The sequence below is a fragment of the Lynx rufus genome, unplaced genomic scaffold (genome assembly GCF_022079265.1).
Source record: "Lynx rufus isolate CCGP_SWC_20201006 ecotype Redwood Valley unplaced genomic scaffold, mLynRuf1.p SCAF_7, whole genome shotgun sequence".
NCBI lineage: Eukaryota > Metazoa > Chordata > Mammalia > Carnivora > Felidae > Lynx > Lynx rufus.
In genome coordinates, this window is record NW_025814889.1 from 43,178,663 (window position 1) to 43,201,810 (window position 23,148).

The window sequence follows — 23,148 nt, forward strand, 5'->3', positions numbered from 1 at the left end:
TGAACGGGGGAGGGGCAGAGAGAGAGGGAGACACAGAATTGGAAACAGGCTCCAGGCTCTGAGCCATCAGCCCAGAGCCTGACGCGGGGCTCGAACTCCCGGACCGCGAGATCGTGACCTGGCTGAAGTCGGACGCTTAACTGACTGCGCCACCCAGGCGCCCCTCCAGCATTCTTAACTGTAATCACTGTGTGGTACATTACATCTCCAGCACTTACTCATCTCATAACTGGACGTTTATACCTTGTGACCAACGTCTCCTTATTTCTCCCATCCCTCAGCCCCTGGAAGCCACCACTCTACTCTGTTTCTCTGAACTTGGGGTTGTTGTTGTTGTTTTTTTTTTTTTTTTTGATTCTACATATAAATGAGATCAGGGGCGCCTGGGTGGTTCAGTCGGGTAAGCATCCGACTTCGGCTCAGGTCATGATCTCGCGGTTTGTGGGTTCGAGCCCCACATTGGGCCCTGTGCTGACAGCTCAGAGCCTGGAGCCTGCTTTGGATTCTGTGTCTCCTTCTCTTTCTGCCCCTCCCCTGCTCACCCCTCTGTCTCTCAAAAAGAAGTAAACATTAAAAAAATATATATATAAATGAGATCATACAGCATTTGTTTTTCTCTGACATTTCCCTTGGCATAATGCCCTCAAGGTCTGTCCGTATTGTCATAAATGGCAGGGTTTCCTTCATTTATATGGCTTAATAATATTCCACTGTATCTATATACCACATTTTCTTTGTGCATTCATCCATTGAAGGGACCTAGGCTGTTTCCATGTCTGGACTATTGGGAATAATGCTGCAGTGAACAAGGGCTGTAGATACCTCTTTGACATTGTGATTGAATTTCCTTAAGCTACACACCCAGAAGTGGAATTGCTGGATCAAATGGTAGTTCTAGTTTTAATTTTCTGAGCAACGTCCGTATTGTTTTCCATTGTGGCTGTACCCACGGTATTATTATCTTACCTTTGAAAAAATGGCAGGGGTCCTGGGTGGCTTAGTAGGTTGAGTGTCTGACTTTGGCTCAGGTCATGGTCTCATATCGGGCTCGCTGCTGTCAGCGCAGAGCCCTCTTTCGACCTTCTACCCTCTCTTTCTCTCTGCCCCTGATCTTCTTGTGTGTGCTCTCTCTAAATAGAATGGAATGGAATGGAATGGAATGGAATAGAATAGAATAGAATAGAATAATTTAAAAATGGCATTCCGTTGTCTTTCTCCTTCTCGGTTTCTGATGAGAATTCAGCTACCATTCATGTCATTGTTCCTCTTTGTTAATAGTTGTTTTTCTCTCTCTGCTTGCAGTATTTGCTTTTTATCTGGCTTTCAGCAGTTTTGTTATGATGTTCTTAGGTGTGATTTTCCTTATATTTATCCTGTTTGGGGTTCGTTGCATTTCTCCTATCTGTCCATTTCGCACTAAGTTTGGGAAATACTCGATCATTAATTCTTCAAGTTCTTTTTCTGCTCCACTGTTTTCTCCTGTATTTCTGGGGCTTCACGTACAGGCATTGATGTTGTCCCACAGGCCACGGAGGCTCTGTTTATTTATATATTGTTTTCTTTATATTGGGGTAATTTCTAGCCATCTGTCTTCACATTCCACTGACCTTTTCTTCTGTCCTCTTCAGTGTGCTGTTAATCCCATTCAGTTGGGTTTTTTAATTTTAGTTTTTTAAAATTATGGATATTATTCTTTTCTGACTTAGAATTTTACTTGGCTCTTTTTTACAGTTTCTATTTCCCCACTAAGGTTCTTCATCTTTTTATTCACTGGGACTATATTTTCCTCTTGCCTTTGAGCATATTTATATGGCTATTAAAGTCTTTGCTAATTCCAACACCCATGTCATCTTAAATTTCTTTTCTAGTTTTTTACTTTTCTCTGGGCCGTGACCCACATTTCCTTATTTCTTTGCATTGTAATACTCTTTTACTGCATGCTGGAAATTAAATATATTGTGTTATAGGGAGTCTGAGTTATGTTGTCTCCTTTAAGTGAAATTTTTATTTGGAAATAAAGTCATATTTATAGAAAAGTTTCAAAGATGGTATGTAGCATTTTTTTCATACCCTTCACTCCATTTCTTCTAATGTTAATGTTTTAAGTAATTGTGGTACTTTTGTCAAAACTAAGTAATAATAACTGGTCTACTATTATTGACTAACTGCAGATTTTCTTTGAATGTCACCAGTTTTTTTATTAATGCCCTTTTTCTGTTTCAGGATCTAATCCAGGATTCCCCGTGGCATTTAGGTGGGTTTTTTTTTTCTTTAATGTTTATTTTATTTTTGAGACAGAGAGAGACAGAGCATGAGTGGGGGAGGGGCAGAGAGAGAGACACACACACACAGAATCCCAAGCAGACTCCAGGCTCCGAGCTGTCAGCACAGAGCCCGACTCGGGGCTCAAACTCATCAACCGCGAGATCGTGACCTGAGCCGAAGTCGGAAGCTCAACCGACTGAGCCACCTAGGCGCCCCTAGGTGTTTCTGTTTTTTTTTTTAAGAGAGAGAGAGCTCCTGTGCATGTACGTGCAGTGGGGTAGGGGCAGAGGGAAAGGGAAAGAGAGAATTGTAAGTAGGCTCCGTGCCCGATGGGGAGCCTAACGTGAGGCTTGATCTCCGACCCGTGAGATCATGACCTGAGCTGAAATCAAGAGTCGGTCACTTAGCTGACTGAGCCACCCAGGTGCCCATGCATTTAGGTTTTATATTTCCTTAGTTTTCTCTGGTCTGTGGCAGTTTCTCGGTATTTCTTTTTCGTAATGTTGATATACTTAAAGGGTACTACTCAAATACTTAGTACTTCTCAATTTGAAGTTACCTGATTTTTTTTTTTTTTAAATCTTTAGACTGTAACTATGGGTTTTGGTACAATGTACCACAGTAATTAAAGTAGCTTTTTCATTGCATCATATTGGGGGTACATGATAGCAACAAGGCTTATTACTGGTGGTTTACATGATTAACTCTGTTTACATGATAAAGGTTGTGTTTGCCAGGTTTCTCCAATGGAAAGTTACTGTATTCCACTACCCGTATGTTATTCTTTGGAAGTGAGTCACTAAGTCTTCCCAACGCTTAAGAGGAAGAGAATTAAGTTGAATATCATGATGGGGAATGCCTGCATATATTATGTGTAATCTCTGTATGAAAGATTTATAACTTCTTCCTCATTTATTTATTCAATCATGTATTTTAATTAGTGTGGATTCAGAGGAGTGATATCACCATGATGGCAGACTGGGAGACAGACCCCAGCGTCTATCCCCTCCCTCCCCCCTCCAAAGAAGAACAATTAGACATTTATAACTAATGAAAATATCTCTGAAAGATTCTAGGAGGCCACTTAGGAAAGCATCAGCAACACAGTGGGGCAAAAACACTTGAGAATAACCACACAAAGAAGGTAGGAAGAATAGTTCCATCAGCCACATATATACAGTCAACTAATTTCTGACAAAGGCATCAAGAATAAACAACTGGGAAAGGATGTACCCTTAAATAAGTGAGGTTGGGAAAACTATATCCACATGCCAAAGAATGACATTGTACCCTTTTTTAATACCATATATAAAAGCAACTGAAATAAATCAAAGACTTAAAAAGTAAGACCTGAAAGGGGTGCCTGAGTGGCTCAGTCAGTGAAGCTTCAGACTTCAGCTCAGGTCATGATCGCACGGTTCGTGAATTCGAGCCCCGCGTCGGGCTCTGTGCTGACAGCTCAGAGCCTGGAGCCTGCTTCGGATTCCGTGTCCTCTCTCTCTGCCCCTACCCCCCTCGCTCTCTGGTTCTGTCTCTCTCTCAAAAATAAATATTCAAACAAAATTTGAAAGGGAGACCTGAAACTGTAAAACTCCTGGTAGAAAACATCAGGGAAAAGGTCCTTGACGTTGGCCTCGACAATGTTTTTTTGCAATGTGCACTAAAAGCACAGGCAACAAAAGCAAAAATAAACAAGGGAGGCTAGATCAGATTAGGTCGTTTTTGCCCAGCAGAGGAAACAATCAACAAAATGAATGAGGATATAAATTGGTGCAGCCACTACCAAAAACAGTATGGAGACCCCTCAAAACATTAAAAAGGGAACTACCAAATGATCCAGCAATCCCACTTCCGAGTATATATCCAAAGGAAGTAAAATCACTGTTTTAAAGAGGTATCTGCACTGTCACAGTGCACTGTCATAGTAATCATAATACGGAACAACCTTAGTATTTTTGGATAGAGAAAATATGATATACAGTGTAACCTTGGATTGTGGGTCACTTATTCTGCAAGTGTTCTGCAAGATGGGCAAACATTTCTAATAAATGACTACATGGGTGTAGTCAACACCCATGCAAGCATATACAGTGGCCCCCATGCAGAAAAAGGTTGGAAATAAAGGCGGTAAGAAAAAGGAGATGATTACGGTGGAAGTTAAGGGAATTATCGGGAAGTATGAACGAGGTACGTGAGTGGCCAAAATTGGAAGACTTTGTAAAGAAGTCTATGTCTGCATCTTGTCAGCAGAGGAGGAGGAGGAAAAGGCGGAAGGAATCCCTCTCTTCAAATGACATTAGGGAGATGTGTCAAATGTGGGAAACTGCAAAATTTTGTGGAAAAGCACCACCCAAATAAAGCTGGAGCAGTGCGAGCGATGTATCTGTTTAACGACAATGCAGCATCACATTTCCCCGAAATCCTCAAAAGGAGGCAAAAGCAAGTGTCATTGGATAGATTCCTTGTTAAAGAGGCACAAAAAGAAAGATTCCATTGAGCCAATAGATAGCAGTGATTCCATTAGTGGTAGTTAAAGTTGTCCTACACAATAACCCTCCACTCTCTTGTCTCCTTCTCACCAGCCACGAAGGTTTTCAAAGGTAAGTTCAGGTTAATTTGTTTATTTTTCTTTATATTTTGTATGTTCTTTATTATTTTGTATTCTATTACAGGATTGTAATCATTTTTATATGAATATTTTTTGGGTTGTGGAATGGAATCATCTGAGTTTCCATGATTTCTTATGGGGAAATTCTCTTTGATATACAAGTGCTTTAGATTACAAGCATATTTCTGGAACGAATTATCCTCATAAACCAAAGTTTTACAAAAGCGCGCGCGCGTGTGTGTGTGTGTGTGTGTGTGTGTGTGTGTATGATATACAAAATTATTCAGCCTTAAAAAAAATCCTGCCATTTGCAACAACACGGATGAAACTAGAGGACATTATCTATGTGAGATAAGCCAGACCAGAAAGAAATTTCTCATGATATCACTATTGTGGAATCTAAAAAAAAAAAAATGTCGAGTTCATAGTAACAGAGTAGAATGGTCATTAGCAGAGGCTAGTAAATGCGGGAAAAGGAGAGACATTATTGATCAAAGGGTATGAATTTTCAGTTATAAGATGATTAAGTTCTGGAGACCTATTGCACATATAGCTCGGTGACTATGGTTAACACTAATGTACTAAGAGAATGGATAAACAAACTGGTCTGTCTGTATAGTGGAATATATTCAGCAATAAAAAGCAATGAATTATTGATATATACTACAACAGGGATGAGTCTCCTTTCATTCACAACTTGGGAAAGATGCAAACTAATCTACAGTGGTAGAAGACAGATTAGTAGGTGCCTGGGTGGTGCAGTCAGTTAAACACCCGACTCTGGATTTCAGCTCAGGTCATGATCTTACGGTTTGTGAGTTCGAGCCCTGTATTGGGCTTTGTGCTGATGGTGTAGAGCCTGCTTGGGAATCTCTTTCTCTCTCTCTTTCTCAAAATAAATAAATAAACTTCTGTTTTTATAAAAAAGGCGGATCAGTGGACGCCTAGAGAAAGGTGAATGGGAGGGGCAGAGGAGTAGTACAGAGTGCACAAGTAAACTTTTGGGGGTGATGAATATGTTTATTTCCTAGAGGGTGGTGATGTTTTCACTGGTGCATGCATGTATGTTATTTATACATCAGTAAAGCTATTAAAGGGGCACCTGGGCGGTTCAGTTGGTTAAGCCTCTGACTCTTAACTTCCGCTCAGGCCTTGATCTCACGAACCGTGAGATGGAGCCCTTCATCGGGCTTCGAGCTGACGGTGTGGAGCCTGCTTTGGATTCTTTTTCCCTCTTTCTCTGCCCCTCCTTCTCTCCCTCTCCTTCTCAAAATAAGTAAATAAACATTAAAAAAATTAAAAAAACAGGGACACCTGGGTGGCTCAGTCGGTTAAGTGTCCAACTTCGGCTCAGGTCACGATCTTACGGTCTGTGAGTTCGAGCCCCGAGTCAGGCTCTCTGCTGACTGCTCGGAACCTGGAGCCTGGATCAGATTCTGTGTCTCCCTCTCTCTCTGCCCCTCCCCCTCTGTTTCTCTGTCTCTCAAAAATAAATAAACATTAAAAAATTTAAAAAATTAAAAAAATATAGCCTATTAAGAAAATAACATAGGGGTGCCTGGGTGGCTCAGTCAGGTAAGCGTCTGACTCCTAATTTCGGCTCAGGACACGATCTCACAGTTCGTGGGTTCTAGCCCCGCATTGGGCTCTGTGCTGGCAGTAGGGAGCCTGCTTGGAATTCTCTCTCCCTCCCTGTTTGCCCCTCCCCTGCTCTTGCTGTGTGTCTCCCTCTCAAAATAAAAAAATAAACATGAAAAAATTATTAAAAAAATAAATGAATAAAAATAAAAACATATACTCGGGGGATGCCTGGCTGGCTCAGTCAGCAGAGCATGTGACTCTTGATCTGGGGGTCGTGAGTTCAAGCCCCATGTACAGTGTGGAGCCTACTTACAAAAAGTAATAAAATGAAATGAAATAAAAAAATGTATACTTGAAATTTGCTGAGAGAGTAGATTTCAAGTGTTCTCACCACCCCCCGCCCTCCCACACGAATGGTAACTATTGGAAGTGTTGGATGTGTAAATTCGTTTGCGGCAATCATTTCACAATGTTTATATCAAAAGTTCCACATATATATGCTTTAAGTATATACAATTTTAATTAAAGATACATGCAGATTAAAAATCAGTGAGTATGAATTCATAGCTGTGTTTTCTTTCTCTGAGTTATAATCCCATACGGTTTATTCGTTTTCTTGCCCTAATTGTTTCATTTTTGGCCATCGGGAGCATTGTCAGGTTGGTTCCCGTGTCCTTCTGACATGACCTCATCTTGCCTTTTTTTTTTGTTTGTTTTAGTTTTTGAGTACCTCCTCCTTTTCTAGCACTAAAAGATGCTCCAGGCTTATCTTGGATTTTCTGTGCCCTGACCCTAAAATGAGTCATTTCCTCAAGAAGCCCTGTTCTTATGTTGCTGCCACGGCCACCTTCTCCTCCTCTTTCTTCTTCGTCTTCAACCATCTTAACCATTTAAAAAAAAAAATTTTTTTTTTTAACATTTATTTATTTGTGAGACAGAGAGAGAGAGAGCATGAACAGGGAGGGTCAGAGAAAGAGGGAGACACAGAATCTGAAACAGGATCCAGGCTCTGAGCTATCAGCACAGAACCCGACGCGGGGCTCGAACCCACGGACTGTGAGATCATGACCTGAGCCGAAGTCGGACGCTTAACCAACTGAGCCACCCAGGTGCCCCAACCATCTTAACCATTTTTAAGGGTGCGGTTCAGGAGTGTCAAAATGTTCAATGTTACGGACTTAGTATTTGTGTCCCCTTCCACCCCCCAGAGTCCTATGCTGAAACCTTAATCTCCAGCGTGGCTTTATTCTTTCTTTCGTGATGGGGTCTTTAAGGAAGTAATTAAAGTGAGATGTGGTCATCATGGTAGGGCCCTGATCCGAGAGAATTGGCATCCTTATGAGAAGAGCCACCAGAAAGCTTACCTGCTAGCTCTCTTGCACACGTGCACTGAGGAAAGGCCATGTGAGACCAGGGTAAGAAGGACACTGCTGCACCCCCCCCCCCGCCCCCCCGGGGGTTGTTCTCACCAACTCTGCAGGCACGATAATCTTGGACTTCCTGTGTCCGGAACTGTGAGCAAATAAATTTCTGTCGTTTAAGCTATGCCGTCTGGGGTCTTATGTTAGGAGAGCCTAGGCAGACTAACACAAGCCTGTTCACACTGTTGCACGACAGATCTCCAGACGTTTTTCATCTTGCAGCACTGAAACTCTAGAACCATTAAACAGTCCCCCACTTCTCCCTCCCCCAGTCGCTCCAGCCATCACCATTCTATTTTCTGTTTCGATGAATTGACTACTGTAGAGACCTCATATAAGTAAAATCATAGAGTATTTGTCTTTTGTGTGTGTGTGTGTGATGGGCCTATTTCACGCATCATAATGTCTTCGAGGTCCATCCATGCTGTAGAGTGTGATAGGGTCTGCTTCCTTTTTATGATTGAATTATATCCCATTTTATGTATAGACCCCCTACCTCAGGGCGTCCGAATTTGTTCTCACAGGCAGCTAAATTACTGCTAGATCTTTTTGATTCTGGTCAGCACCACACCGCCCCTCAGCAGCGGCTTGCAGGGTCTCGTCCTCTGTTTGTGCGGCCCACCTTGACCATGGTGAATTCCCATGTGGTTTTGGGGGCACCTCGCTCTGTAGCCCTCTCTTGCCAGTTACCCTGCCCTGCACACCCCAGCCACACACACAGCTCAAAACTGTGCCTCTCTGCCTCCTCCACTTAAACTGCTGCTCTGTTTAGAATTCGTTGTCCTGCTTTGTGCCAGAAGGTGGCCCTGGGTAGAACGCCGGTGGCCCCAGTGCTCACCTTTGTATATTCCGTTCTCTCCGGGATCGCGGTGCTGCCCGTACTCCTGTGCCTGAAAATAGTTGCCTCGTGTAGTTTGTTATATATAGTTTTTTGGCCCAAGAGCAAATCCAGTCTTACCCTTGTGGGAAGCAGAGCTATGTTAGTTGTTTTTTTTTTTTTAAGATTTTTAAACGTTTTTCTTTCTTTTTAAAAAAAAATTTTTTTTAATGTTTATTTATTTTTGAGACAGAGAGAGACAGAGCATGAATGGGAGAGGGTCAGAGAGAGAGGGAGACATAGAATCCGAAGCAGGCTCCAGGCTTTGAGCTGTCAGCACAGAGCCTGACGCGGGGCTCGAACTCACGGACCGGACCGCGAGATCGTGACCTGAGTTGAAGTCGGATGTTAACCGACTGAGCCACCCAGGCGCCCTGTTTTTCTTTTTTAAAGTAATCTCTGTGCTCAACGTGGGGCTCAAACTCATGACCCCGAGATCATGAGTCGCATGCTCTACCGACCGAGCTAGCCAGGTGCCCCACAGCTATACTAGTTTTTATTAATATCCTCTCCCTGCTTCTCTTTTCTTTCCTCTCTTCTCTCTGTATACGTTATGTTTTGGCATACTCTTACGTAGAGTTTCAATTCCATTTCTGTTTTCCCTACTTTGACTTTTTATTAACGTTTCACCCATTAGAAATACGTTATTCACACTTTAGTATATATTTATGTAATTCATTCCCCCTTTGTAGTTGTTTTTGAATATAAAAATACGAGAACAAGGAGAGAAAATTTAATGGAATTTCTGACCTTGTGACGCGTAAAGACTGAAGCACAAGTGGGAAGATGTTTGGGGGCACGTGGGGGGTGGGTACAGCATTTTCACAAAACATGTTTCTGAGAAGTAGTTCATTTTCCCCATGATGCCAGGCACATACACCCAGCAGTCCATTTCTCTTGTCATATGTCACTAACCAAAGACTCCAAGAAACAATGAAATTGGTCCCATTTGGCATGCATCCATTTTCTCAAAAGGAAATAAAGCAAATACAACATCTGTACCTAAGAACCACTCTCGTTTTCATTTGTTTCCATCACTGAAATTGCTGGACTTCAGAGCAACTTTTCCTTGTTGTAGAATTATGTGAGATGGGAATCAATTTAATATGTATTTAATGAGTATCTAGAGCGTATGGTAAGGCAAAAAAAAAAAAAAAAAGAACAACCGAGTTTAGAATATTAATTTCGTAGGCAGCTCCAGATTTTGAATCATTTCCTGAAAAATTACTTCTGCTTATGTCATGCTGGACCATTTTTTTTTTCTTGAAAAAAAAAAAACAAAAAACAACTTGAAAACCTCCAAATTTCCTGCTAGCAGTTAAGACATTGGGCTGTTTCCTTATTGACATGTGCCTCTTCGTACTTCTATAATTGTACTCTCTCGATCGCTTCTCAGCCTTTTGGCCAAGATCAAGTGTATAATTTTACTCTCTCAGCTGAATGTGAATGACATTAGATAAAGATGATTGACAATGATATTTATTCTGTATTACAGTTGTCTACTGAACCTCCAGCCCAGAATGACTACAGACCACAGGAAAAAGGTGAGTTAATCAAGTTAGTGTGCAAAACCATGGAAGTGACCTTAGACTAAGGAATGAATGGGATGCAGAGTAGGTTTAGAGTTGAGGATGCAGAAAAATCGAGGGCAATTTGAAGGGTACTTTTGGTTCAGTTGGAAGTACAGACTTGAAATATGAAAATCTGTTCTATGGTCAAGGATCTGATCTTAGCTAGGTCTCAGGTACATTTTTTTTTTTTCCCCAACTGTTCACTTTTGTGAAACATCTGTGAAACCCAAGCTAAGGCAATTCTGTTACTCTTTATTGCTCCTGAACTAAAGCAGGACTTCTTTGGGAGAAGTTTATCTCTTTAGTAATGTTTGGAGTAACCTTGGACCAGCTGTTTAAATTCTAAGCATCTCTGTTTTGTTTCCTGACTACGAAATCAGGAGAAAGACACCGATAATGTTGCTAATGGATAGTAGTAAGAGTTTGTTAGGAAAGAAACTGACTCACATGTCTAGATACCCATCCTCCCCAGTATTGCACCCGAGTGGTGACAGAGGTAGGAAAAAGGTATCAAGAATACTACAGATAAATATTCAGTGACTCTTTGGGGATTTGAGGATGAAAAAGACATTTTTACGTGGAGCCCTGCGAGAACACTTTCTGAGACAGGCAGATAATAGTGTAAGAGCCAATATTAGTATTTGACTTTATATCTTAGGCAATAAATTCCCACAAAGTAGGTTTTTTAGTAGAGCTTAGTAAACTTTCTCTCTTATTATTACAATTTTTAGTGTGGTTCTTTGAAAGCATTGCTGTAATTTGCTAAACGATTCTAGTATACTTGGACATTTAGGTTTATTTCTCATACTATAAATTATATGGCATTGAACCTTTACATTTGTATATATAATTCTGTCTTCTGGATTATATGTGTACCGATTTCTAAGGAATAGAAATGTTAAGGCAAAGGAATCTATATACTAATGTGTGAGTGCAAGGTCACACAGTGGTAAGCTGAAACCTGAATATAATTATCTTGATTTCTAGGCAAGTGATTTTTTATTCATATACAGTACATATTGCACATTCTTATTTACTGCCACTGTGTTCCTTACCACCCTAGCTTTCCAGGATGCTCTCCTTGGGCATAAGATAATAGATTAGGAGCTTTCAAATGACGTTAAAAATCTCTGTACAAAATTATTACATGTTTATTATAGAAAATAGGGGAAAAATGAAAGCAGATACAAGAAAATAAAAATCATCACTAATAATTTCACATCATGGCGATAGTTACGATTACTATTTTGATCTATTTTTGCCTGTCTATACTGAGCCTACTCTATGTCCTCTACTAAGAGGCTTTTAATATGTATGTTTTTAAAGTAAATTAAAACACATTTTAAATTCTGCTTAATTTCTTGAACTGGGTTGTGGTTACACAAATACAACTGTGTTTTGATACCATTTTTCATTTTGCATAACATCTAAAATCAACATTTATTTTATTAAGTATTTTACTATAGTGCAAGTGTATTTTTTCGTGTTTTTGGGTGTGTCTGTCCAAATATTTATCGTGCAGAACTCTCTCATTTCATTTTTATTTATTTATTTAAATTTCTTTTTTTTTTTTTGCTATTTATTTATTTATTTTGAGAGCGAGAGAGAGCAGAAAAGGGGTGGAGAGAGAGAGGGAGAAAGAGAGAATCCCAAGCAGGCTCCACACTGTCAGCGCAGAACTCACAAACTGTGAGATCGTGACCTGAGCCAAAATCGAGAGTCGGGTGCTTAACCGACCGAGCCACCCAGGTACCCCTGAACCCTCTCATTTTAAAGATATCTCTCACCATGAATTTCTTTCTTTTAAGAAGTTTGGAATGCTTCATGGATATACACACATCTACAGGATAATTTGTCTAAAATTTAAGTGGTAAAGTGAGACCCCAAGTAGAGTTTATTTCCAAATTTCCAAGTTAAAGACGACCAAATAAAGGGATCAAAAGTAGCACTTAAATTCCTAACTTGAGACATTTTTGTTCTTTACACTAACCCATACACTGTCAGACTATGAAACCGCTGCGATTTTAAGATAAAAGTTTGGGTTAAGAAAAATTTGCATTTTCCAAAGGGAGGAAAGTACCATTCTTAGACATAGGTTATATGTAACCTAGTTAATATGGAGTGGTGCACTATTCTTAAACATATCAACCTAAACTCATTGTTCTTTCAGTATATGTGCTGCTGAAGCGAGCACAACCCATTGTTCTCTCAGAAACGACAGTTTACAAAGCACTTCTGAGATGTACTTTATTTTATTTTCATTTAAATTGTAGCTACTTAAATTTTGACTGGGTAATACCCCACATGGTTCCAAGTTCAGAAGGTGCAAAAGAAAACAAGGTAAAAATGCCTCCCTCCTATTTCTATCCTCAGCGACCTAATTCCCCTCCCTAGAGACAAACAACGTCATCAGATTCTTGTGTCTACTTTCAGAAATACGAGCATACGTTGTTCTGTAAAATATTTCTTTCCCTTACCTATATATCTTGAAAATCACTCCGTACCTGTAAAAAAAAGCATGTCTTTATTCCTTTTTTAGAATATTCGTTTTATGGATATATCAAAATGTATTTTAAAAAAGAAAATGTATTTGACCGGTCTTTTATTGGTAGCCCTTTAGATTGAATTTAGTTGTTTTCTTCTGCAAATACTATTGCCATGAACTGCCTTATAAATATGACATTTTGCACATGGGTGAGGATCTGTGGGAAAATATCCTCCAAGAGAATTTGCTGGACCAAAGGATAAATGCCTTTGCAATTTTTGTAGACATTGCCAAATTGTCCTTCAAAGTGTGGTTGTACCAATTAATATTTTCACTGCTAAAGCATGAGACTATATAAGCCACAATTTCGAAAGAAAAAAATATTCTGTTTTTTTAAGTTTAGTTATTTATTCTGAGAGAGAAGAGAGGGGAGGGGCAGAGAGAGAGAGAGGGAGAGAGAGAGAATCCTATGTAGGCTCTTTGCTGTCAGCACAGAGCCCAACTGGGGGCTTGAACCCAAGAACGGCGAGATCATGACCTGAGCTGAAATCAAGAGTTGGACGCTCAACCAACTGAGCCACCCAGGTGCCCAAGAAGAAAGTATTCTTTTTTTTTTTTTTTAATGTTTATTCATTTTGAGAGAGAGAGAGACAGAAAGAGACAGAGACAGAGAGCACGAACAGGGGAGGGATGGAGAGAGAGGGAGACAGAATCCTAAGCAGGCTCCAGGCTCTGAGCTGTCAGCACAGAGCCTGATGCGGGGCTTGAACTCAGACTGTAAGATCATGACCTTGGCCGAAGTTGGATGCTTAACCGACTGAGCCACCCAGGCGCCCCAAGAAGAAAGTTTTCTTAACTTAACAAATGTAGTATGTTGTTTGATAAAGATGTGGGTTGTTACTCTAGACTTTAGAGCAAGTCCCTGATATCCAGCAAAGAAACTAGGCCAGATTTGTTCAAGACTTCAGATATCCTTCCTTGACCTTTTCTTTTCCTTCAACCTTTATTGTAACTCAGGATTTTGTTTTGGGTTCTGTGCTTGCAGTGTCTTCTCCCAGGTCCCCTCTCTCGCGCCATGTGGCCATAGCTTTGGGACTTCTGAACGCCCTTCTTATGTGTTTGCTGTTTGTCCCGTGGATTCTGTGCCAGGGTGAGTACTAACTTTAAGTGAACATCTTTTATTTGACCTACTGTTTAAAAAGTTTATTGATTTAAGTAATCGCTACACTCGACACGGGGCTTGAACTCAACGACCCTGCCGTCAGGGGTCTCTATGCTCTTCAAGTTGAACCAGCCAGGTCCCCCTATTTGACTTATTTTGTGTTATAAAAGCAACATAACGTAACGGAAATTTTGAAAAATGAAAAGTAATGCCAACAAAATAAATCACCACTTGTATAAACAACATTTCCTGGGTACAGTCCCCTAGTCTTTGACTACAAGCATTTATGTAAATGTTTATTCTTTTAACAGAACTTCTGTCAAGTCCTCTAAAATCTTCCCCACCTTTTTTCTTTTTTTAAAGTAAGTCTGGGTGTAGTTCTGATCATTATATGCTTGTAATTTCGTATATTGCTTTCTTAATTTTATATTATATCATAAACCATTTCCTACCTACTGCCATATTTATGATAATCAAATTATAATTATATCATTTGGGTATTAATTTTGTATTAATTGTGCTTGACTTTTCACATAATATATCCATCAAAATTTAATTAAATATATTCTGATTTTTTTTTTTCCAATTAGAGTGCTTTCACATTTTCTAAAATGAAATTTTCTAGATTTAATTCTTCTAGGTCATTAACTGTGCTGATCCAGAAAGCCCTGGGTTTACTGTTTCACAGTGCAGAGTTTTGACTTAGGTTATGTTATCGAGATGGTCGTTAGTGACAGATGATTGTTACATACAGACTTTATTCATTAGGACTCTAAGCGTTCATCCCTAGGACCTCTACCTCAGACCCAAGTCTTTTGACAGAAAGAGACTCCAAGGGAAGTTGGGAATTTTCTCATTCAGGCTGGGAAATGCCACAGTTGTGCAGAAAAAGCACAAATCTATAAGGTGCTGGGGATCTATAGCTTGATCCCCAGAACCCTATATGGGTCCCATGCTAAGCCACAGAAAAGTTGTCTAATGTTGACATTGAAAAGTACTGCCTTCCCTACTTTTAACTCCCCAAATCTACACTCGATATGTAACCTATGAAGTAATTATATATCCACACATGTGCTCATTTGACATAATGGCTCATACTTGCCTACTGTGGAATTGTGCCTCTGCAGAGTTTATACAAATGCCTTACGTGGAAGTAGAAAATCCATAGAATTATGGAATCTTGGCTGAAATTACCTTGAAAGCTTGCTCAGTTCCCTTTCATTTTCACAGACCTGTAATCGAACCATTTTAAAGGGTTGAGAGTGTTCTGTATTTAAAAGAGTCCTGTGAGGGGCGCCTGGGTCGCTCAGTCTGGTTAAGCCTCTGACTTCGGCTCAGGTCGTGATCTCACGGTTCGAACACAGAGCCCGGAGCCTGCTTCAGCTTCTGTGTCTCGCTCTCTCTCTGTCCCTCCCCTGCTCTCTCTCAAGAATAAATACACATTAAAAAAATCAAAACAATTTTTAAGAGTCCTGCGAAGAGAATTGCGTTCACTTTTCACTTTCGCATCTTGATCTCCATCTCTATTGGGAACATTTTTTTGATAAATTATTTTGCTGAAGTATAAGTCTTTTGTCTGATATCCAGTGATGATAGATCACTGGATATTTGTGCCAAATATTTGCGTTGGTGCTAAAAGAGAAAACCTCTATCTTTCACTCTAGGTAAGCTTGCCTTTTCTAGCTTCTGTCCTTTTCTTTTGACTCAACCTGGGGTATCAGGTTGAGGTTGGGCATTCTGGAAGATTCTGCCTGATTTCAGCCATGTATATTATGCAGCTACACCATGTGTGCACTGAACCTATGTAGACAGGCACTGGTACAGATAATGTGGATGCATCGTTATTTTATACGGTGTGTATATGGCATGAGGGCATAAAGACCTCTAGCGCAAGTAAGGTACTCTGTCCACGGTCCTCAGCCAGGTTGTGTGTGTCTCTCTACCTGCTTCTTTAGCCATAGTCCCATGCCTGTGTCGTGGAACGGACAGGAGTAGTGATGGAGTTGGGCATCGCGAGGTTTTTAGTTTGAGGCCATGCACTGTTGTGTGTTTCTCTAAACCTTAGTCTGAAAGACGGTGGGGCAGGGAAGACAGTGGGGCCGCCATATTCTATTTATCTCCCATTTCATCCCCGGGGCCAAGTGGTCTATAAAGATGTGAACCAGGTCCTCTTCCTTTCCAGGTTCCACTCGTGCCAGTTGTCCTAGTTGCCCAGACTTCTGGGTGAGGTATGGCGACCACTGTTACTACTTCTCAGTGGAGAAAAACAACTGGGATTCTAGTCTGGACTTCTGCTTAGCTGAAGACTCCCATCTCCTTATGCTTACAGGCAACCAGGAAATGGTAAATGAAAACACTTAGCAAACGTAGGGTTTTTTTTTTTTTGTTGATGAGTGCTGCTCCAGTGTATCATGTCTCCTCTTTTGAGGAACAGAAGGAACATTCTTCTCTTTCTCTCTCCTGCTCTCTCCTCTTTCTATTCCTTCCTTCCTCCTCCTCTCCCCCTGCCTCCCTCCTTTTCCTTCGTATTCCTTACCCTTTCTCTCCCTGACCCAGCAACCCTCAGGTGTGGACGCCTAGATGTTTGCAGACTCAGGTGTGTGTGTAGGTGTGTGTGTTGGAGGAGGAAGGATGGTGAGTATTACAGACAGGAATTAGGCCTGAAATACAGGTCGAAGGAAAAGAACGCATTAGATCCAGAAACAGATGAGTCCAGCACCCAGGAAGCATCAGAGTCCTATGCAGGAGCTGGTGGAATTTCGAAGGGAGTGGGGGAGAGAGATGATGGGGGACAAAGAGACAGTGGCAAGGGCTTACATGCCTTTTTCATGAATTTCCCTTCATTCATTGGAATCCAGTAAGTTCCAGGCTAGGAGATGGTTGGGAATGATGGGGAGGGCATGGGGAGGAAGCAGTTCCAGAAAGCTGGGAAAGAAGAAAGGAGAGGGGGGTGGGGCGGGGATCTTAACCTCCTTGCAGGGCTAAGCTGGGCTAACCTCCACTTCCTACTGGACTCTCAGATCCTTTCTGTCCACCCAGCAGTCTCCGGGAGGAGAGCTCATTGTCAATCCTAGAGCAGCTCCAGGTAATAGAAGGAGTTGACATCCTGAGGCAACTTGAAAGCCTGACGCAGGACTCGAACCCGCGTACCACGAGGTTGTGACCTGGGCCGAAGTCGGGTGCTTAACCGACTGAGCCACCCCAGCGCCCCTGATTTTTGTGTGGTGATAATTGTTTTACGTATTCTCTTTTGGGTAGAATCAAGTCCCAGAGAACAGTTTGTTCAGAATTGAGCTATACCTGTGGAAATAACGTTGTGTGGTGACACACGCTAACTACATTGGTAGCATTGCGTACCACGTAGAGCTGTCCGGTCACCATGTTGTACATCTGAAGCTAATGTCACATCGGGTGTCAACTATACTTCAAGTTAAAAAACAAAAACAAAAGCATTCTTTCGGGAAATTCAGAGAGGTAATCATTCTGACGCTGTTGAAGAGAACATATAGTCCCTACATTTTTCTACTTTCCTATTTTGAGAAAAGACGGAAGCATCTAGATTCCTTGTTTTCCGTCAAATGAGGAATGCTGTCATTCCTCTGGAATTCTGCATGGACTCTAACTCCAAATCAGTCCCTCTCTGTGACTTCCCTTTCTTGTATGCCTTTGCCAAACCACGTGGCAGAATGCACCGGGGTCTATTCGTGAGATACAGGAGATTTTATGGCATCTGATAATAATAGCCTTGCTTTCTGGGCCTTTTGCAGCAACCGCTGTTCTCACCGTGATATAGCTGCAGCGGAGGACTCGAGCTGACTAAAGTCAATAGCAGAAGTGAGCAGAGAGCTTGCAACATTGCAGGGCAGAGACTGGTAAATAGAGTAGTGAGTCATAATGCGAGACCCTGCCACCGAGAAGTGTGATATGGCAGCTATTATAAACGAGATATTGTGGTAATGAGAGCTGAGGAGGAAAAGGGCAAAGGCACGGAATATCTGGGGCTTCGGGATATTTCTATTTCTCTGTGCTCCCCCGAAGGCATAGAGGGGGTATGAGAGGGATTTTTGTCTGTCTTTACTTTCCTTGAATCCTGCCTCTGCTGTTGAGTGAGCTGAGCAGAGTTAGATGGGCTACCTTTCCAAAACTGGCTTATTTTCTCTTAAGGCCCCGTGTTTCAGGTCCGCGCTAGAGAGGGTAGAAGGCCCCTGGCAGATTTAGTAGCAATCACCGGGAAGTTTCGCTTCTGACATTCCTGTGGAACCTTGCTTGATTCTCGGGTCTCTTTATCTTGCCCCCAGCTTTTGTCAGATTCTATAGAACCAGAATCTGGCTTGCCCTTCTGTCTTAGATCAGTTACAGCAAAGTGAATAATAATAATAATAATAAGAAGAAGAAGAAGAAGAAGAAGAAGAAACTAACATATACTGAGGCTTTGCCAAGTGCCAGATATTTTGTGTATATTATTCTCAATCTTCATAGCCCATCCTACATAGTCAAGTTCAACATCTCCATTTACTGATGAGTGCGTACTTGATGAATAACAGTTAGTGAACAAGTAGAAGGCTACAAATCTGGCAGACCTACACCGTTTTTTTCAGAGTCGGATTTTAAACTCCACGTCGGCCAACCGTTTGAAGTCACTTACGGGATTATTGTATTGGACGGCTTCCGGATCCATCCTGTGTGTGCTGAAGAATGAGATGACTTTTCCTATTAATTGTCTTCTGTGCCTTTTCTTTTTCTTTTCTTTTTTTTTTTTTTTAAATGTTTATTTAGTTTTGAGAGAGGGAGAGCAGGAGCAGGGGAGGGGCAGAGAGAGAGAGGGAGACACAGAATCTGAAACAGGCTCCAGGCTCTGAGCTGTCAGCACAGAGCTGGACGCGGGGCTCCAACCCACAAACCGTGCGATCGTGATCTGAGTCGAAGTCAGATGTTTAACCGACTGAGCCACCCAGGTGCCCCATTCTGTGTCTTTTCTATTCACGTTCAGAAAAGTATTTGAATTTGAAATCCGGAACGTACGTTACATGACTCTTAGGATTGAAATATATTTTTAAAATTTTTATTATTTTTTTATTTAAAACATTTTTAATGTTTATTTTTGAGAGGGAGAGAGAGTGAGCATAAGCAGGGGAGGGACAGAGGTGGGGGGGGGCGGACAGAGGATCTGAAGCAGGCCCTGGGCTGATAGCAGAGAGCCCAATGCAGGGCTTGAACTCATGACCCGTGAATCATGCATGACCTGAGCTGAAGTCGGCCACTTAACCAACTGAGCCACCCAGGGGCCCCTTAAATATATTTAAAGTAGTGAGATGCTCACTTATTATCTCTTTTTTCTATCTTGCACTTAAACATTTTATTTTTGAGAAAGTAATAACAAAATGGAAATGGAATTGCTCTGTTATTTCGGTTTTCCGTTTACATTATGACACTTCCTCTTTGTTCTTTTTCTTCCTCTTTGAATTGCTCTTTAGATCTTTAGATACATCCAAATTCTTGATTTTTTTCATTAGGCTCCGTTTTTAGGATGTTAGCATTTGTTTCTTATGGTTGTTGGTGTGTTGTTTTAAAATATATTTTGACTAGAGCGTACCCGGTGGGAATACTTTGGTTTCTTTAAATCTATCCTGACGCCCCTCACCCTGTAATACCTTTCTCCCTCATTACCATCATTTGGGATTATATCATCAGATTCTATTCTTTTAACAACCTCTCATTCAGCTTTAACCATCTGCCCTCTCAGGGTTTGTGACTTTGAGATTGTCTGTCTTCCTCCCGAACTTTTAATACTAGCTTTTCTTATGTTTAGGGTTTGCATCTAAATATTCTCAAGATTTCCTTCTTTGGATACTGCGGTACAAACACTATGATATCATGGGCACTCTCCCTCCTATTTTAAAGTAGAATCAGGTAACAGAAAGTTAAAAAAATATTTTTTTTAATGTTTATTTATTTTTGAGAGAGAGACAGAGTGTGAGTGGGGGAGGAGCAGAGAGAGAGGGAGACACAGAATCCGAAGCAGGTTCCAGACTCCGAGCTGTCAGCACAGAGCCCGAGGCTAGAACTCACGAACCGTGAGATCATGACCTGAGCTGAAGTTGGACGCTTACCGACTGAGCCACCCAGGCGCCCCCGGAAAGTTTTTTTTATAGTTTTTTTAATAGGTTTTTTTCAGACAGTCTTGAGTTCATTTTTACTACATTGCTTGCTAGCTATGTGAAGTTTCCTTAACCTCTTTGACTCTCAGTTGCCTCAGGGACAAAGAGGAAAAACGTTCCAGAACTGTTACGATATTAAATGAGAAAATCTGTGTGGCAGTTCCTTTACCGTAGTAGGAATCACTTAATTTTAGTTTTTTTTTTCTTTTCCAATTCTTTAACGAATTCTCCTTGTCACTCAAAATAAAGCTCAGCATCACAATAACTTTTATTTTTCTCTTCTGCCTCCCAAGACATGAAATTTCAACAAATATGTATCACAAAGTAAGTTGTGACTTGTTGAATTGAATATGTTCCTTACCAGGAGATATGAAATATGTTTGAAGACTCAAAGAAATGGCTGGAAACACAGGGTCGATGGTAGGAGAACCGTTTTGCTCTGGAGATGCCGATAGTCTCGTAATGTCTGTGTTTTTTTGTCACCCTTCCTTCATAAACAGATTGAGCAGCAGTTGTGACCTTCACACCAAAAGTGTAGGTGTGGTAGACAGTTAAGATATCTCTCGCTATCTTTGTTTTTTTTTTTTTTTTAACATTTTACAAAATTGTGGTAAAATATGCTTAACGTAAAATTAACCATTTTAACCATTTTCAAATGTACGATTAAGTGGCATTAAGTACCTTCACATTGTTGTGCAACCGTCACCACTGTGCATCTCCAGAACTTTTTCATCGTCCCAAACTAAAACTCTGTACCCATTAAACAATAACTCCCCGTTCCCTCTCCCCCCACCCCCCACCCCCCAACCGCTGGGAACCACTGTTCTTTTTGTTCTTTGCCCATTATGTCCTTTCATATCTGGCTTATTTCACTTAGCATGCTTTCAAGGTCCTTTCAGGCTGTGGCATGTGGCAGAATTTCATTCCTTTTCTGGCCAAATGGTGTTATGGTGTCCAATGACATGGATATACCACGTTTTGTTAATTCATTCCTCTGTCAATGGGCAGTTCCAATATCTTTTGAATATTGTAGCAGGGATAGAGTAGTAATCAATAAAAATTCTTGCTATTGTAGTACTTACTTTTGGAGGAAAGACAGACAACAAATAAATTTGGTGATATATGCCTTGGAGAAAATGAAACCGTGTGATAGTGAATGTAGGTACTACTTTAGATTGGCCAACTAAGGAAGGCCTCCCCAAGGAGGTAGCATTTGAGCTGAGACCTAGGCCTGAATGACAGCCATGTAAAAATCTAAGGAAAGGGTATTCCAGGCAGAGGGAAAAGCTACATAAAGACCCTAAAGTAAAAATGACCTTGGCATGTTAAAAGAATAGAAAAAAGCTTCAGGCGACTGGAAGCTAGTAATTGAATAAATGCTTGGCAGGATCTAGGTCGTGTAAAACCTTGTAATACATAGTAAAGATTTTAGATTTTATTCTATGTGAAAGAGGAAATCATCAGAGAGCATGAATCAGGGGCACAATGTGATCTTATTTATTACTAGAAGGGGAGTGCCTCCTATAACGCGGAAGTTTAGCACTAGGAGAGAAAACTTGGACGCGTATTTGGTAAGGAGCGTTGGGTCAGCCCGTTCACCCATGTGAACTTTTTTATCCTTCTAGATAGAAGAACAGGATAATTCTAGTGTATCTTTCAGGGCTTTATTTTATAACTGGAAAAAATCCTTGCGAATATCTGAACTAAATCCTCTTAAGGAAACTCCAACTCAGCCAGATTAAGCAAAGTTTTCATCTTCAGAGAGCAGGGACAAAGCTAGCGGGAGTGTATTGTTTTTGTTTTGTTTTCCTAAATGCCGCACTGCATGTTGAACCTTTCAAGTGAATTAGGAATGAATGCAGAGGTATTTTGTAAACCTTAAAAAGTACCATATGAATATAGGACATAATTGTCTTCAGGATATTCTGCCCCGAGAGAAAAAAGTTATCACAGGAGATGGATTATTTGGGAAGGAAGTGTTGAGAAACAACTTTTACAGATTTTTCAAGCGCTTCATCTAGAAGCTACTCCCACCACCATGTTTCTTCAGTGGAAATTAAGATTGAAATCCAATGAAGAGAAAATAGAAGTTATTCGGAAGCGGGAAATAGCACAAAGGCCTTGTTCTGTCTGTTATGGACGGCATGTTTGTGTCTCTCAAAGATTCATACATTGAAATACTAATCTTCAACGTGGAGATATTTGAAGATGTAGCCTTTGGTCACGACGGTAGGGCCCTCATGATGGGATAAGTGCCCTTGTAGAAGGAACATTGAGAGATCTTGTCTCTCTGCTCTCTGCCATGTGAGCCTACAACTAGAAGATGCCCATCTGCAAATCAGGAAGCAGGCCCTCACCAGATGCCAGATTTGCCAACACCTTGATCTTGGACTTCCCAGCCTCCAGAGTTGTGGGAATTAAATGCCCATTGGTTAAGCCACCCAGTCTATAGTGATTTGTTATAGACCATCTCTTTTAATGTTTTTACTGGGAATGCAAAGAAACCTTATGCTTCTCTTTGCTTTTAGAAGAGAAACTCTTTATTTGTGCCAGTGATAGTCTCCAAGTAAGTAAAGAGGGCTAATCCAGACCCAGTTAAGAGCAGAGTCCTTGAATTCTTACTCCTTAGCAACCATCTTCCAATAAAAACAAGGACATCAAAATGGGACATCTAGCAGCATAGTAAGAATCACAGAGTTGAGGGGCGCCTGGGTGGCGCAGTCGGTTAAGCGTCCGACTTCAGCCAGGTCACGATCTCGCGGTCCGTGGGTTCGAGCCCCGCGTCGGGCTCTGGGCTGATGGCTCAGAGCCCGGAGCCTATCTCCGATTCTGTGTCTCCCTCTCTCTCTGCCCCTCCCTTGTTCATGCTCTGTCTCTCTCTGTCCCAAAAGTAAATAAACGTTGAAAAAAATATATATATATAAATAAGCCCAGGTGTTAGGATATCTGCCTTTATGTATCATGAGAAACAAACATGATATATTAGCTTTAATAAACATTCTTATTCATACATCAGCTTG

The 23,148-nt window shown here is 41.0% G+C and overlaps 1 protein-coding gene across 5 annotated transcripts in view; it reads left to right on the plus strand.

Annotated features, from left to right (window-relative positions):
• Window positions 1-23,148, plus strand: part of KLRG1 (killer cell lectin like receptor G1) — a 56,563-nt gene that overhangs the window by 6,846 nt on the left and 26,569 nt on the right. For 2 of the 5 annotated variants that reach the window (XM_047065405.1, XM_047065404.1), the window contains exons 1-3: window positions 10,095-10,296; window positions 13,854-13,958; window positions 16,153-16,313. In XM_047065405.1, the coding sequence (XP_046921361.1) occupies window positions 10,215-10,296; window positions 13,854-13,958; window positions 16,153-16,313 (348 nt within the window). In that variant the 5' untranslated portion in view covers window positions 10,095-10,214. Of the gene's footprint in view, window positions 1-2,223; window positions 2,255-4,847; window positions 4,866-10,094; window positions 10,297-13,853; window positions 13,959-16,152; window positions 16,314-23,148 lie in introns of those variants that run through there. The other 3 variants (XM_047065407.1, XM_047065406.1, XM_047065408.1) reach the window with 3 other exon arrangements.